The 18,369-nt window shown below is 41.6% G+C and overlaps 1 protein-coding gene across 1 annotated transcript in view; it reads right to left on the bottom strand.

The window, feature by feature from the left end:
- Window positions 1-11,411: 11,411 nt before the first annotated feature.
- The window catches only part of suclg2 (succinate-CoA ligase GDP-forming subunit beta), a 114,283-nt gene continuing 107,325 nt past the window's right edge, over window positions 11,412-18,369 (bottom strand). Inside the window, exon 11 of the mRNA XM_032549731.1 lies at window positions 11,412-12,327. Coding sequence (XP_032405622.1) covers window positions 12,215-12,327 — 113 coding nt within the window. The 3' untranslated portion in view covers window positions 11,412-12,214. The remainder of the gene's footprint in view (window positions 12,328-18,369) is intronic.

The following is an 18,369-nucleotide window of genomic DNA, read 5'->3' as shown; positions in this document are numbered from 1 at the left end:
GGAGAAGGGTGGGTTTTTATTCTTCTCCCATTGCCCTCTATTGACCCACGTAATGGAGAATTGCACAAGGGGAAGTGTTTGAAACATTCCTTGGATGTAGGTAATGTGTTCATCTGGAGGAGTGGGCCATTTTTCATCCATCTATAACCTAACATATACTGTTGGTTTTGTTTTATATGTAAAAATGCCGACACGTCTACCTCTTAGAAGTCTTGAACGATTAACAATGCTCTGCTAATGTTGAGGGAAGAGCCTCAGATGAGTAAAGAGAGCGTCTCAATCTCTGCAAGGAAGTGGCTTCAGTAAGACACGTTGGAGAGAATTGGATTTCCAGGGTCCGAGTGGGAAACTTTAGGTGGAATGAGGGGACAATGTGTTTCCACTAAACTAAAATAATGTGATTTCTTTAGAACTTCTTAGATCTCTAAATATCTAATGAAGCAATGTTGTGTTTCTGTTGTGGATGACAAAGTGTATTTCTTTTAGATGACACTTAAGACTTTACCGTATGGTTTGCAACACAACATCCAGATACAGGTTTTATAGCAGACCCACTGGTTTGTCATCTCGGTATAAGCTAGCAGCTATTAGTTCACTATAGGTAATACCACAGACGACCCAGGCACACCAAGTGGCACAGCCACTGAGTTCAAGGAGACAACACTGGTCTGCTGGTAACAAACGATGAAGAATTCAAGTATGTTTGCATGAAAAATGAAGCAAAGTATGATCAGTAACATGGTGGATGTGATGTAAAAAGACATGTAGTTTTCATTGTTACACATTGAAAGTGTATTTTTTTAAAAAATCTTTGTTTTACCTTGATGCTGGCAACTGGCCAGAAAAATAGGAAAAGTGGGGGATGACCAAGCTGTGTTAAATTAAATTAATGTTCATAAACCAACCTGCCTCCTAATGAATCGAGATGAAAATGATCTATGAATCCCGTGAACCAGCCATGGCATTAATGTCCTTTCTGGGTGCAAATTAAACTCTGCTCCTCAACTTCGTTAGAGTCATTCTTTTAACGCAGCACTGAGTGACTCTGGGTCAGAGGTGCTGCTGCTCCATCTGTTTCAAAAATATCACTTTAAAACGACGGATATTTTACTTTAACACTGCTACATTTTGACCATGGCGACATCCGGGAGAAAGCATCTGGTTAGTTGAGGCAAGTGCAACAGTTCACAGTTTAATGAGTCTTCAGATAAAACATTTGCGTTATATTGTGCATAAATTAATGTACAGATGGTTCAAAAAGGTTGTGACTGAAATCTACTCCAACTACTCAAAATCTGAGCCAGCGTAAACAGGAGAACTGCAGCAGGGAGCCGAGAGGTTAGCCAAAGTTTACAAGTCGTTGATGTATTCAGCCTCTGCATATGTTGAGTTATGATTTACATATTCAGGGCCGAGCTCTGTACGCTGGCTTTTTGGTTTACTTGCTTTGTAAAAGCAATTCGCTCGCGTCACTCAGTACAAACAGAACTTCAAGCATATTTATCTGCACAAACAGCTCGTCCCATCTTCCCACAGAGGATAAACACAGCACGCGCGCAGAACGGCATCACTTTGATGTTTGTATGCGGATAGAGACACACACACATCCGTACAGGTAAAAAGAAACACACACAGCACACCTACTTCAATTACCCACAGCTCCTGCATCCTTCAGCGGGCATCCCAACAGCCGTGCTAAACTTCATCATCTTGTTTACTGTGTTCGTTTTGGAGGGAATTTCAGCCTTCATCTCGCCATTACTGCTCGGCTTTTACACCGCTGCCAAAAAATCACAGGCGACAGGCCACTTTTCCTTCACCCCCCGGCCGTTCACCGCAAAACCCTCCGCGTCGGCGCATGCGTCAGTCATTTCCGGGGCCGCGCGGCAGGCCCAGCAAAGCACGCGCGGTCACGCACAGACATGTGCAGGTCTCATTTATTCATCCGGAGTGTGAGGCGACAGCAGCGGAGAAAGAGGCGTTGGAAGGAAAGCGTTATCGCTATTAACTGTCAAAGTCACCTTCACCCCGAGGCGCAACCTGCTCCGTTCATCCGGGACTAAAACATGATGCATGAAGCGCGTGCATCCAGAGGCCATCAAGTGCAAGTTCCTCCTAGTTAAAAAAAACAAAAACAAACTGGGAATACTTTTAGGCTTGGCTTAAAACGTTCATTCTTTTGTAAAGTTTATAAGCTCATGCTGTCTTTGTAATTATGTTTCTACAGGTTTAGGCGGCTGGAGAACACACTCAGTCCCTCAGTCTGCCTCTTCCTCCTACTACTCTCCAGTTATGAAATGTCTGCAGTTATTGCTGTTTTATCTTTGCTCGTTTTTATGTTACAATCAAAATTGACCATAAAATCGCACAAATTGCGTTTTTCGCTAAAAGGTTTTTGCGTGTGGATGAAGTTTTTCCAGCCGTATCACAATTTGTGTGTTTAGCTATAAGGCAGTGGAAACACTTCTTTCGCATCACGAGTCACTTCAGTTTGTGAACAGCAGCAACGCGCTTATTTGTAGGTATTAGCCTCCTCGGACAATGCGCAGCCGGCTCCACTAGAGGGCGCACAGCCTCAAAAGTTGAGTTTGTCTTTCAAAAGTAGCTGCATCCAAAGCTCTTCTGTAAAATAGCCGACTAAAGTTTCCCAAAAAGCGCAGCTTACGTAGACACTCCCATGTATAAGTATCTAGCCATCTATTAATGTCTCTGTCATTTTACACTAATCTGTGTGAAATAAATGTATAAATATATAAAACATAAATGAAATAAAAAATAATGTGTTCATTGTTGGAAATGCAACAATAGCTTGTATGATTTTTTATCTATTAAACAATCTACTGGGATAATTAATTCTAGTTTAGGAGCGGGTACTGACGGATAAAAAAAAGAAAGAGGATTTATATTACCTAACAGAAAATAACCAGTGTGTCCGAGGCTGCAGATTATGTCATAATACATTGAGAATGTATGTAATTGAATGTTATCATATGGAACAGATAATTGTTTGTTTTGTGCCGTGAGATGAGTTTTTCTCTTTTTTTTTTTAAATTGAAGGGACCGCAGGTGGACACATCTTCACCACACCAGCAACAAAATCATCTCCATAACTCTTGTTTTTTCCTCACCAAACCAGGCTGTGTTTGGCCTTCAGCGTACGTCTCAGCCACTTTATTTCTTGTACCTGGACGGCTTCAAAGCACAACGTCACGACATGCTGAAACATCTGAACTGAGGGTGTCAGCTGAAAACCTGCCGGGTGCTCCAGAATACCTCGGGAGCCTAATTACCAAGCAACTGGAGGCAGATTTCTCTCGCCCCAGCTTCTGTTTAAATGAAGGGGCCCCCCCTTTGCCTCTGGAGGTCACACCAAACAAAGTTTGTATCTCAGGGAGTGGATCTCTTTTCTCACGGCGAAAGCTAGGAGGATGACACAGAGAGCCAGGAAGGTGGAAATAATATGGGAGGCAAATAATGGAAGAAGAGAAAGAGAAACAAGTGATACGAGAATAAGAAGTACAAAGACCAAAGCTCAGTTTTCTCAAAAAACATCAGTCAAATCTCCCTTTTAAATTCTTGGACTGCAAGAATGTAAAAATATACAGTGTGTGTACATAGATCTAAAGAAGAAGAAAAAAAAAGAGTAAGATTCATGATGTGTTTGACTTATTGTAACTTTTTAAACCATCGCCTGTACGCTCAGTTTCTCCCATTACAGACAGGATATATATATATATATATATATATATATATATATATATATAGAGGCAGCGCCGCAACAGGCTGAACTGTGTCAACCTGTCGGGGATTTTACTCCCCATCTCCTATTTGTTGCTTTGTCTCCATAAAACAACACCAATAAAAGGCTCTGAAGGTGAGACGATAACAGCAGCTAAGATTAGACCAAACCTTTACTCAAATGTTAAACTGGAAAGGACAAGATGTCGGCGATAGAGTGAAACGAAACTCAAGGAACTTTGTATTGTTTTACTACTTGTAGCGCCTGAACTTTTTCCACATTTTGCTGCGATAAACAAACAAACACTTTAGAGCAGGGGTGTCCAAACTTTTTGCAAAGCAGGCCAGATTTGATAAAGTGAAGATGCCCGGGGGCCAATAGTTTGTTCGGACATTTTTTAACTACAAAAGTTTCATGCAAATACATACACTGTTATAAAACAATTTTCATTGTCACAATTATCTCAATTTTTCAAATGACAAAATAACCAAATAATAATAATAAGGCAGATGAGAACAACTCTAAAAACCCAAATTCTGCCTTTCATTCATATCTGGAGAGTCAGATAACATTAAACAAACTGTATGAAATACCTTAAATTTACATGAGTTTAAAAATATCTTTGCCTCAAGAACATTTTAAACAGGAGTTATAAGTAATGCAAAGTTGTCTGTTATTAAATCTTAAAACAAGTTAATTTTGCTCTTGTCATTTACAATATCTTTCAGAAATAGATAGTTTGTATCACATCTACAGGTTCATAACATCAACAGTAATAACCAAATCTCACTCAAGAGTTTAATAAAAAATAAGTGCCATAAATCCAGGTGCATAAATGTTCTTTTGGCTCTTCACTGTTGATAGTGACAGATGTTACCGTTCAAAATACTCAATTTCATGTCCTCAACTCTCAGTGCCACACTGTTACGTGCCAGGCAAACATTCGCAAATTCTTGCTTCTTCTCAGGGCAAATGTTCTCCACCATTTTCATAACACAGTCTTTGATAAATGTACCTCCAGTAAAAGGTTTGCCATGTTTAGCTATTAACATGGCCACTTCATAGCTTGCTTTGGTGGTATTTTCTTTTGACTCACAGGCCCGCGTGAAGAATCGCTGTTGTGATGCCAGTGCAGCTTGGAGCTGCGTCCGTTTTTCAGCACGGTCACTCCCTGTTAGCTTGTTGTATGCGTTAGCATGTTTAGTCTGGTAGTGTCTCTTTACGTTGAAATCCTTAAACAAGGCAACCGTCTCATTACAAATTAGACAAGCCTTGATTTTCAGTGAAAATCAAGGCAATTGAAAATCAATTGTCAAGAGAGCCGCCGCTCTCTTGAAAGCGGCGGCTCTCACTGTCAACTTGTTTTCTTTGCAGTGGCAGAAATGAGTGGAGAGGGGTTCGCTGCACGAAGGCAGACTGATAGTATTAAAGTGGTGCTGCCACCATTTGGTGAAAGGAGGAATTACAGTTTCAAGTTTTATGATTTATTTATTCTGTTTGACAGTGCAGGCGGGCCATAAATAATACATTATAAGACCGAAGCTGCGGGCCATATGAAATCTGACCGCGGGCCGTGATTGGCCCTCGGGCCGGACTTTGGACATGCCTGCTTTAGAGTGTATAATTAAGATTTTATTTGCTAGACTAACACAGAGTGGTGCACAGTTGTCAAGCTAACCTGTAAGAGTTTACCTTGGAAGGTAAGAGGTTTTCTTCCGGTGTTTCCCAGTATATTAGCCAGGCCTCTATAAAAGCCAGAATGTTGCGTTGCATGTCTACCGCTCCAAAAGCAGGAAGTAAGCTATGGCGCAGGAAGTAAGCTATGGCGCAGGTCATTCCGGTTAAATCCAACCAAAACAAACGGTGGTGTCTAATAAAGGCTTGTGGTGTTTTGCCAAAAACAAATGAGAAATCCTAAAACCGCTCAAATCTGACACCACTACGTTTTTGTTCACATTTTGTGAAGAAGGGAGTTATTGTGGTCTTCTTCTGAGGTGTTTGGTGTCGTTTCCTTAAGTGGTTCTTGGCACAGCGCCACCGCAGGCGAGGAGGGGAATAGGTTTTTCAAAGCGTTTGGATAATTTGACAGTGCATTGTGAAAGCGAACAGCTGAAAATGTAACAAATGTTGCAGTTTTGGTCCCCAATCGAACTGAGTCTGCCGGGTTATCTTTATTAGCGACTAGACTTTATTTCGTAGGAAACACTAATGTTTCACATGATTTTCAAAGTTGTTTTCCCAATGAACTACGCTCAAGTTTGAGGCCATAGCGTGACAAAATGTGAACAAACTTTTAGCCGTGAATGCTTTTGAAAGGCAAATATGTCTGTAGTTTTAAATCCAGCCAACACATTTCATTCTGACCCTTAATGTAGCACAGAATCGACCACCTGAGCGCTGGGTCCAGCTCCTTATCAGTCCTCTGCCTGGTCAACAGACACACCGGCGGAAAATTGTAAATATTGAGCCTTGTCCCTGAAAGATGTAGCACAATAGCCCGAGGCAATCCATCCCACTATTACTTTTTTTTATTTTTTATGAACTAATATGTTCATAGTTGTTGCTTCCAAATGACTCAATAAACATCCAATACTTCCTCGCAGACGGCCTTGACCCCGCCATGCGGAAGTGTGTTTCTCGCTGGCACCGGTTCCCCCAACGAGCCTAAACGCCGAAAGCGGCTTCGCAAAAGTGGCAATTACCGCTCTAACATCAATTCAGACGCACATAAAAAAAAACCAACAACTACTAGTGTATTGAGATAGCACAATTACAGGGACAAATAAAGTGAGCTACCAAAAAAAGAAAAAAAAAAAAAAAGAAAACTCCCGCAGAATAATAATTCAGCTTTAATTAAAGGAGCAGCCCATGCAAATGGGTCATTTAAGACACCGGCCCTGTCCCCTCACCTCCCGAGTTAAAAGCAGGGGGCTGCACGCTGGAAGTCTTTAGCCTGACCTCCACAGCTTCTCTTTCCCCCCCTCATCTATATTTATATGAAGGAGCGGCACTAATTTTGCTCAGTAAATCAGTGTGCACGTTTCGTTCTGACCTCCAGCTCGACACTGAATTAAACAATATCAGTTGGCCCCCCGAGCAGGCCCGCTCTTTAACAAGCCTTAAATTCCTCCGTCCAATCCATCAGCGGGGATATTTCTGACACACGCAGGGAAGAGCATGAAATAAGGCAATTATTGAACCCTTCAGCCCCATTTCTACGGATTGGTTGGCTGGCTGGCGGCGCGGAGATACACAGATTTCTTTGCTCTCCAGATGATTCCCTGTGATAGAAATGCTAAATAAAAAATAAAAAAACACAATACCTCGCGAATAAAAATAAGCTCAGAGTCATTATCCCGTTAACGCACATCGCCTCTGGCCGTGGGGGGGAACGCGGATGTGGAGCAAGTGCGCGAAAAAGTCACCAGAGGGCGTCTTTTTTGGAGTCTCCTTGACTTTGCTGAGTGAAACAACACAAGCCGCCGCAGTTTGAGAGTTCCAGTTTGAAACAGAGACGGACTTCTCTCCCAGCGCTCCTCTCTGGTGAACACAGTGGGGGCTCGGTCTGTGTGTGCGGGTGTGTGTGTGTGTGTGTCTTTCGTGGAGGTGGCAGTCGATCCTGTGAGCCTGGGCGTCCTCTCAGATTGCCTGACAGATAATCCATCACACAGTCAGTGTGTCTGACAGGAAGAGGTCTCAGTCAACTCTCTGTCTCACACAACCGCCCTATAAAGGACAGTCGCCTCCCTTCAGTCCTCTCTGGGGACGCCGCCGCACTCAGGCTTCATTAGAGGGGAATGAAGGCCGGAGATCTGGGGAGATTAAAGTGTGTTTGTGAACTCCAAACTGGAAGCAGGGGTGGGAATGAGAGAGAAAACATAGAGACAGTGTAATAAATGCCAACGACGACTGTTGTCTTATGGTTTTCTTGTCTAGTTTTTCTTTATCGTAACGGAAAAGCTTGTTCTGATATTTTGGAAAACAAAACAACAACAACAAAAAAAATCCACACAGAAGTTCCATCTGTTGAATTGTGGATGAAGGAAATGGGAAGTGCTCTCGCATCTGGAAAGAATCCTGTTCTCATTTGAAAACGAACTAAAAATGATACAGTAAGCCTGAAGCAGCTTTGATTTGATCCTTGGTGAAAAGGGAGGACTTTCCGTAGAACCGTGTTCTTGTTCGTTTGTGTCACTTTTGCTTGGTTTTATGCTGCCTTCATCATTTTTTATGGCTAAATTTGAAGGAGAGAACAAAATTGTATGGTTGTCGGTGCTTTGTTTCCCTCAGTAAAACTGGACAAGAACACCCAGACACAGACCTCTGGAGGTAAATACAGAGAATTGGAAACATTTTTATCACATTGCAACCACAACGAGCTTTAATGTTTTTTTTATTTTTTTTTTCCTGATCTTATGTGTAAGAAGCATCGCAGAGTGGCTCTCGGTTCTGAAGTGGAAGGAAAATGACACAGATAAATAAAAATCTGAACCCAATCAGATAAACACCAACAGAGACCATGTGAGCTTTGGAGGAGATGCAGATTTCCACAGCTCAGGTGGGAAAAACCTGGACAGGCATTAGTCGTCAATATATCTGACATAAAACATGGCAGCCATTGCTAAAATAGCAGCATGAGAGTCTTGTTAAGCGATTTGGACACACATTGAACTCTTTAGGCTGTGTGCAAAACGCTACATATTTTGTCTATATAGTAGAATTCATTTGTTGGCTCTTTAGCACAATATATTGAACAGGTGCATGAATATCATAACATGGTTGTAATTACCTTTTTTTTTTTCTTTTTACATATAACTATTGAGTCTGTAGGTAATTTATTTTATCTTCCTGCTCCTTTTCAAACAGAAACGCAGTGGTAAAGAAATAATTTTGTTCTTGATTATGTAAGCACATGTTTTCTCTGTCCTTCTGATTGTTTGTTTTTAAAAACCTGTTTGAAATAAATGACATAATTAAAATCAAATCATCCCAACAGAAAACATGGCGCTGTGGGCATACCTTTCTCTACTACTGATAGAAAAATTGGTTAGAGTTGATGGAAAAAGTCAGTTGAGACTAAATACAAGCCAATCGTGGAAGAGAAAGCTGCTGGGAGATTAATAATTACAGCTAGAAATGGATCAGAAAAGTATTGACTGGAGGTGACAAAATGAAAACGATGCTTTATCAGAATTCTCTTTGTGAAAACAAACAGTAAACCAGATTTCATTTTCCTTCCACTTCACGGTGGAATGATCTATTTCTGATGACCTAAAAACCCAATAAGCACATGGAGGTTGGAAAATATGGGAAACACTTTAAGAGGTTGGACTTTTAAAGGGTTCTACTAAGAAAAACTGCAAACTGCTGAGAAATAATTGAACCATATTGCAATGTTGTCCTTTCTAAATATATGTTTTTTTTATCTCTAGAGACTATAATTGAAGATGCATTCCTACAGGTTCTGTTCCCCAGAGTTTAATGTGGTTAAATGAGTTTTGGTTTGAAATTTGAGAGCCAGTAAACAATAAAAGAGCGTCAATATTCATAGGGAAGCAGCTTCTGTATCCTGAAAGGCCACTCAGAGAGGAAGAAGCCATTACTCCAAAAACAGCAGAAAAACCCAGATTACAGTTTGAAAACAAACCCAGCGACAAAAAAATGAATAAATCGATATTCTTGGAGACACGGTGTCGTCAGATTTAATGAAAATTTTACCTCAAACACCAATGGGTCTTTCAAATGATAACATTGTTGACCCCCCCCCCAAAAAAAACAACAAATAAGTCAGTGTTTTGGAGAGGCCATTCACAGTAAATGTGTGGGCAGAGAATCAAAAGACGCTTGGCAAACAAGCTGGCCTTACAAACCTGGGATGGAACCAAAATCTGCCAAACTATTGAGAGACGCTTGTATTATTTTGCAAATGGATAACATGTTGGCAATCCTAGCTGACCTTGATCAGTAGGTTTTTGACTTAATGTCAGAAGGTGGAAAAATAAAGTTAAAGTGTCATTTTAGAGTAAATTTTATAGCAAATATGTGCTGTTAGCTGCGTAAAAGCTCTAACCTGATGACCGTCAGGTCCACACATCAGCCAGAAACCGCTCTGAGTCGCATTTCGTTATCGCCCGGTCCCGTTCCGCCCATTAGAAAGCGACACGCGGACAAGAGGATGACGCCAGAGGACTCATTCATTCTCGTACGTGCTGAGAAATCTTTCCAAACATTTGTTGCCTTGCTGGCACATCGTCTCACTCGCTGACCTTCTGGACACGTAATTGGACGCCTGTGTGTGAAAAATGCCTGAAAATCTGGAGCAAGCGCTGCAGAAATCTGTTCCTGAAGCATTTCACAAACAGGCCAAGAGGAGACAGAAACACATAACTTTTTAAAACAAATGATGCCAAACTTATTGAAAGAAAGTTTATTTTACAGTAGTACTTATGAGGTGGACGTGGAATAATATTGATTTTGGGGTTGATTTGGGCATCAATAAGCTGGTGTAAGACTGATTTTAAGTTTACTTACTGAGCACTCCGGGTTTTTATTTGAAATCACCTGCTATGTGAAAGACGTCCTGGGTCTGATGGGTTGTTTTCCACCGAGCCGTGTATTTCTGCAGATGGCTGTTGGACGGCAGGAAGAAAGCAGAGCAGGCAAACGTTTTCACAGATTGTCCGATGCTATTCTGTTGTTAAACGGTGACAGTTTTAACAAACACCTAAAAAACAAATAGTTTACAAAAGTCACACGCTGCAGCTTTAAAAATGTACTTTTATTGGCGTGCTTCATTCTGAACTCTGGTCATTTTATAAATATTTCTTCTGCGAAGCCTTCTGCCCGTCTGATGCGATAAAGTGGAAATACCAAACAAGCAACCTATTGTGTTGCACTCGGGTTGCAATTTTTTTTTCCTCCCCATGAAATCAGTGTGTATAAACTGGTATCGATTCTCTCTTCACGCAGACAGACAAATGTATTCACTGCGATGTGCCGCTTTATTCTCAGCTTGAATAAAACTCCCAAAACTGCACTTTAGCTTCACATCACGATGCTCATTTACCTCTGGGTCATTAATAACAACCTGAATGTAGCTTTAAAAGTGACCTCCTAGATAAATATGCATATGCTGATATCCATAGTTCGTCTTTTTGCCAAGCCTGTTAAAGACTCGCATCACATTGAGTTAAAATAACATGAACAAATCTCGGATTGTATTTATTTTATAGTGGTCGTTAGTTTGACCAATTTCACAACCTGGGGTCCGCTCTCCTCAAATTCAAGGATGGATTGTTCAAAAAACTTTCACAGTGAGATTATTCTGCAGTAAAAAGAATACATTTTGTATTTATTAAGGTTTTTTGCACATTTCTTTCCCCCCTTTTTTTTATCAGGGATGCCAATAACCATCTGCACCTTAAAGCACTACAGATAAATGATGAAGGATGCTCTGTCTGTCCTGGAGTCAACAGAGTCTGAACTCAAGGACAAAACGCTGGAGCTCTTTTCTCAAACAGACACTTCGACCAGATTCTGCAAACACGTTTTTTTTTCTTTATAAATAGGCAAAAAAAAATAGTAGAGTCAGTAGTAATAATATGTTTCCTCCCCAACGTTTCTGTCTGCTGGCTGTTTTACACAGAGGGGTCAACCTCCAAAAACACACAAGTCACTTTGAAATATCTGTTTTTAATCTCTTAGATTATGTACACAACTTTCAACCTTTGTTTTAGTTGTTAATATACATTCATGATTTTATAAAATGATACATTTCCCCCATTGTAGTTTCAGCATTTCACAAAAAAAACAAAAACAAATATGTTTAGAGATGATCGAGCTGTAATGTCAGCATCCAAACCTTTCATCCTTCAATCCTCAGGCACAAATATATGGAATTAACACACTTTAAACATAAGACAACCGAGACACATGTAAGGCGCTGTATCTAACCTGAGCCTTGAAGGGAACAGTTTGCACCAAACGTCTTGCCGCCTTTAGCTTACGTTACATTGGAAGAGTTCACAGTTTTTCTTGTGCTTAAGAAGTACAAAAATGTCTTCCTTTCCCTACAAAAATGAACATAAACACCATAATATCCAGAGAGATGCGTCTCTTTCCACTAGAAAATGGAATGTAATGAAATGAAAGTGATAAACGTCAATCCATTTTCTGTCGGAGGTTCTGGAAACTCCTAAGATGTCTCCTAAAGAAACGGTGGGAATTTTCTCCAATCAAGATAAAACGATGGTTAAAGTAATTAAAAGCAGTCAATTTGTTGCATTTAGAAAAAAACAAATAGCATGACTGTAAAATAATTTGAAAACGTATTCCATACGAATATGGAAGCGAGAACTCTTTTTAAAAATAAAAAGTGATGTTGATGAGAGAAAATGGAGGTTTGTGGATAGAAAAGGCCGCTGGTGATGACGGAAGCCACGGGGGAGGAAAGTGTGAAGATGTTGGCAGAAGCTCTCATTTCCTGATGGCGGCCACTGCTTTCTTGGCGGCGTCATCCAGGTTGTCGGCTGCTGTGATGGGCAGGCCGCTCTCGGTCAGGATCCTCTTAGCTTCGTGAACGTTGGTGCCTGACAGAGAGAGAAAAAAGCAAAACCCAAATAAAAGAGGCATCATGGGAAATTACTCAGACAAACGGCTCTGAACAGAGAACCTGAAGGTTTCAAAAAGTCAAATTCAAGACTTTTTAAGACCTAATTAATGCTACCCTGAATGAAAATTAAAACTGAATAAAATATATAGATATGGAGGATGTTTGGGAGATCCTGCTATAGTACAATAGCATAAATTGTGAACTTTCTGGGGTCTGCTTGTGCTTCTCACTGCATATGACTCTCTACAGCCTTAACCCCCATAGTGCCTAGCTTAAGAGTATTTCTTTTTTCTTTTTTGGGCAAACAATGCATCTAGCCTCATATGGGTTGACGAAAAATGAAAGCCGTCCAGTCAACTGGGGATAAATTTGCTCTTACCCATGATAGATGCAAAAAGCTATCTAGCTAACAGGGGTATAATAGCAGCTAGCTACCAGTAGCCTCAGCCACCTCGAGTCATGACGCAGTGAAGATGTCTGTGTGCAACTTAATATTTTGCCTGACAGAAAACTAAATACACAAGATCAAATAGTCTTGAAACAACAAAACTTAAGACTTTGATGAACAAATTTAAGGCCGGCTTACATTTTCTAAGAGGGATTTAAGACATTTTAAGACCTTAGTTTAGATGGAGGAAATTCTGCTTAACAAGAATTTCATTCTTGTTAAGCAGACACGCTGCTTAACAAGGTTTGACCCGATCTGACATCTGGAGTTTAAAAGATAAACAGAGGAAGAGCTCCTCAGAAGGAATCACTCCACGGGCCAATGATAGGACATTCAGATCCCAGAGCAGTGTTACGGTAATGTGTGTGTGTGTGTGTGGATGCTCCCCTGGCTGCGCCGAGGTCAGGGAGAGCAGGTGCTGGGTGACACGCAGCTGATCACAGCCTTCGGTGAACCTGAAAGAAAAAGCCCAGAAACCTCCTGGAGCGATGCGGGGTAATCCCCGAGCCACTGCGACACGGTGGCTGGGCCGCACGCTGCTCAGCCAAACGCGAACCTGACAGCGGAGTCACAACACAGAGTGGGGAGGAGAGGCGAGAGGGAGGGGATGGTAAAAAGAGCGCAACGGAGCAAAAGGTCAAACGAAGCAGTGATGCCCCAGTGACTGCTGTAGGAGGCGGGAAGATCCAGCTGTTTGCTTGGCATTTACTGAGTCTACACACAATGGGAAAAAAAACTAAACTTCTATTTACATAATGAGTCTCATCTGATCAACAGCTCTTTACTCAATCAGCTGATCTCCTGTTGTAACAAACAAGGACGACTCTCTTCCAGGAAGGGTTGAGATTATCCTCCAATCAGAATCTCCGTCTGTTCATAGGCAAGATGGTGAATCCTGACTTTTCCTTGTGCAAATTGTCAAAGTGAGGTTCAGTGGAGCAGTAGGACGTTGCTCATTTAAGTAATTTGGAGATTTCTATGTTTATCAGCAGGAAACTATCATAAACAATTTGTTGGCAGTAAATCGGTTCACGTAAACGGTGCCTTCCGCAGGGATTTACACTTCTCAAGCTTTTAGGAGAGGAAAGAACTCGGAGTCCTAAACTGAACTTTTTGGGTGACGCGCAAAATAATGTCTGTTCCAAAAAAGGGGTTTCCAAGCGTTTCCATTTTTTCCCACGGCGCTCCAAAAGGCATTAGCTTCTGTTCAGGGTCCGCATTTAGTAAACACACAGACAATGCTACCAAATATGTAAAATAAAAAATGTAACCTTTAGAATGTTTTTTCCCCTGGATTTCATTCACTATTCAGTAATAATTTCATTCGTTTACCATAAATGCTGCCTGATGTTTCCTGGTTTTAGCTCTTAGGGTTTTTACCCACCTGATAAATTTGACAATCAGCCAATCAGAAAGATGAGCAATGGACATTTCAATTAATTACTTTAACATATTTATCACAATAATCATTGATAAACAAATTAGATTTTAAGATTTTAAAAAAAAAACACTTAATAGATTAATTTTTTTATTTATTTTGGATTCCACCCCCCATATTTTCCCTCCAATCCTTCTGAATCCCCACCAGCGCCCCCTAGTGGCCCTGGCCCCAACTTTGAAAAACACCAATATGAACACATCATTTCCACAGTGAAACACGGTGGTGGCAGTATCATGCAGGTGGGAAGGCTGTTCGTTAAATCAAAGCATCATCACGTGTTATAATGGTCCAGCAGTGGGATTGGTTTTCACAATGTAACAGAGTGACCCTATGACAGTAAACTAATTCATCTGCTTAATAGCACAAGAAAAAAAAGTATTTTTTGTGTAATTTTCACATTCATTTGTCACTTAATTTACCAGATCAATACCCGATTAACTGATCTCCTTGCAGCTTAAGCCGCCCTGGTTTTGGTCAGACCTACGGAGGAGGTTAGTGCTAGCTCAGACGCTCCCAGCTTGACCTCGGCTCCCCCGCCCCCTGGCTGGCGTGTAATTAAAACGGCGCGGTACGTGAATTCTCCGGAGGCCCGGCCACCCTGATCAATAGACCTTTCATGAGGAATTCTATTACCAGCGCCACTTAGCGCCTAATATTTCACCTCTTTTGTCCAGGCGTACAAGTCACTCCATACACATTTTCCGCGAGCTCACACTCCAAAACAATCAATTCGGCGATGTGATTAATTAGAACGCTAGCAGGAAGAGACCTTGTTCTGACACGCGAGCGGGGGATAGGGTGTCTCGAGTCGTTTTCTCGTCAAGCGGCGGACGGTGTGCCGGCCGGGTGTACTCGCGTCTCAATTGCTGACGCTGTCGCTCACGCCCACACCCCCCCCCCCCCCCCCCCCACACACACACACACGGAAAGAGAGAGAGAGAGGAACACTGCAGAGCTGCTCGCTTTACATTCAGGAGACTGACCAATGAGCTGCTCTAGGATTGATGGATCTATGATGCTCTGCTGTCAGATTTATCTGCCAGATGATTAATTCAACAAGCTTAAAAACAACAGTGGACAAAAAACACAAGCGGAGAAGCTGTCACTGCAAATACATTATATAGGAGCTTTCCTTAAAAAAAAAAAAGACAAATAAGAAAAGAGAAAGAGTGAAATAATTTAAACATTTTTCCACTCCCTCCCCCCTCCCCCCCAAACCGTAAATATTTATGAGCAGCAGTGGCGCGTGCCACATTGTTCCGACGATGCAGCTGCGCTACCTGTGCTACCCGTGTAAAGTGTGAAGGCAGGCAGGGAGTGACACATCTGCGGGGGAGAGGCGGAAAAGTCATGCATTTATGTGCCGCGTTTTGCTGCACGTGTGTGCGTGACGGCTGATTGCAGTTCCGCTGCGAGCGGTAGGGAGCACTGATGGCTCACAGCGGCGGCGGCGGCTGCGAAGCCGGAGCCCCGCTGGATGGGAGCGAGTGACCGAGTGGAGGAGGAGAGGAGGCAGTGGAGGGGGATCCATGTTTATTCATGCGAGTTCTCACCTGCAGCCACTAGGTGCTGCCAGAGGACTACTCACAGGCTGGAGAGGATGCAGCACGCTGAGCATTATGCCTGTGTTCATGGATGTAGATTTCAAAAAATTACAAAGTCATTGACAAGTTTATTTACTTAATACTTAATACTGTTTCAAAAAGTTGACATTTATTTGGATGATTTTGGGCCAGAGCTCATAAAAAAACAAAAAAATTATTTTCTTAGAAAGATAAAAATAATATATAAGATATTTTATTTATTTATTTTTTTAAGTCTTTTCGTTTGGTGTGGTTTGCTTTCACGTTTCACTTTTTCGCAAGCGGACTATAATTTGAGAATCATCATTGCTCCCATCTGACAGAAGTGACAGGAGGGGGAAATATCACAGACCTGGAAAAAAAAAAAACATGGAAGTCCTGCTTGCTGGATTTGAGCTGTTGCTACAACTGCAATAGTTTTCTGATTGTATATAGCAGCTCATTAAACGCAGGTTTCGCAGTGGGATATTTCTAATTTTGGAACGGCATCGGCAAAAGCTGCTGCAAGCTGAACGAGACGAGATGCTCTGTGCCTCCTGACCCACAATGTGCCGCCAGCAGCACCGCTAAGCAGAAAACGGGCGGATCGGCTGCGACTCCGGTACAATCAGTACGTGCAGCAGTGGCATTAGCAACACAGAAGGGATTATTTTTACTATAATGTTCGGCAAAGTCCAAAAACAGAGTAGATTTCCTGTAGCTGGTTTGCATTGGGACCGGTTTGAATTCACACCAGAGTTTGTTTGGAAGCGTACCGGGACCGCCTTAAAAGGTGGGTCTCGGTCCGGCTGTTTGGACAGAACCAGGGTGAAAAACATCAGCCTACTGAAAAGCATGGCAACGTACTACACAGTTAAAGTACTTTTTACAATATAATGAGAGCCTTCAGCTCGTCCGCAATGTTTGTGCATCTGTCTCTCATCTTCCTCTTAACAATACCTGGGATCGATGCCTACTGCAGGATATCGCCAGGCTACCAAGTGCAGTAATGTCGTGGTTATCGAGCCATCTTCTGGTATCTTTGGGAGTATCGGCAGGTTACAAACCCTGCTAGAATATGAAATCACGATCTCCCTAATGCTTGTCAGCAGCTCTGAAATGTCCTGGCGGTTCTCTGTGGAGACTTTGGACTAGATGAAACCGAATGATGCGGCTCCTCAGACCTTTACTGGGTATTTTAGCAAAATGAATGCGACAGTTGTAGCCTATAACCTGGATATGTCAGTGTATGGTTGCTCTTGAACAACCGACTGCTGCTGCAGTGGACACCTTATGAATCTCCCACATACTCACGAATGGACTTTGCTTTACGTGCTGCCTGTCACTTGTGCACCTTTTTTCAACCACACTTTTTCCTTTGACTGAACTTTCCATTAATATGTTAGGATACACCAAAATGGTCACATCATTTCTGATTGGACTTAGTGTTGATTACCTAATTTTGGGTTTCCCAAAGCAATAATCAAACTTAGCAAAAATAAAAGCTTGAAATACATAACGCTGGATGCATCGGCATAAAATGGGAGTTATACTTTTTTAATCCATAACTCATCGTTATTGATAAAATTAACTGAGATCCACCTCTACCTGCTAATATAAATCGGAATACTCAAATTCCAATGCTAAAGGAACTTAATTTAGAACATTAAACCACTTCAATTCAAAGCTACAACCGTGTATTTTTTAAACCCTTCAGACTCTGATTTATAAATTATTGAGTCAGAGTGATATGAGCCGGCAACAAACCAAGCCAGATCTGCAGTTAGTATTTAGCTGTGTGACATTCTGCCACTTCACAACACGTTTCCTTTGGAGCTCTCCTCCAATTAGAAAGTTCACTTGCGACAATTGAGAGAATGTCACTTTAATCCATGAGTTAATTACGGGCCAACTTTTAAAGAGCATAATAAGGCCAGGGACTGTGCCAGTTTCTGCACAGGAGAACTTCAATTGATGCCACCGAACATAAAACTGTGACTAACTCCGTCTTAGCACGCCGACATCTGTTGGGAAAACTCACCTCTGACAAGTATGAAAAAATATAAAGTTGGGTCAGTTTCATAAATGTATCTGAAGTGCATTGGTGTAGACAGAAAAGCAAGTTGAGATCATTTCTTTTCTTTGGTTTTTGTGAGGATGTTGGCAGTAGAAACAAGGAACACTTAGTAGGTCTACATCATCTTCCGGTTAATCCGTTCTCAATCAAATTAATGGCTTAATCCAAGTCTGTGACTCTCAAAAGGTGGTGCAAGGACCACTGGTGGGGAAAAAATAGCAAAAGCGGACAACAGTGAACCATCAAGTGCTGGTGGCTCCTTAGTGCTGGTGGGTCCTTATGTTGTGTTCAATTTACCTTTGAATTCAGAGCTTCGGTCTCTGGATAACATTAAACCCAACTAAACCGAGATCCTTTTGGTCAACATTTCCTCATGCATTCTTTGCGCCATTTCAGACATTCGGATTTTTAAATTATACCTCTTTCATCCGATATTATCTCTAACCCACTGTCTAGTGTATTTACATTTTCTAAATATTTTTTTTAACAGC

Source organism: Xiphophorus hellerii, chromosome 20 (assembly GCF_003331165.1).
Source record: "Xiphophorus hellerii strain 12219 chromosome 20, Xiphophorus_hellerii-4.1, whole genome shotgun sequence".
NCBI classification, from domain to species: Eukaryota; Metazoa; Chordata; class Actinopteri; order Cyprinodontiformes; family Poeciliidae; genus Xiphophorus; species Xiphophorus hellerii.
Note: the sequence above shows the minus strand (reverse complement) of the source record. Positions and strands in the feature narration are given on the sequence as shown.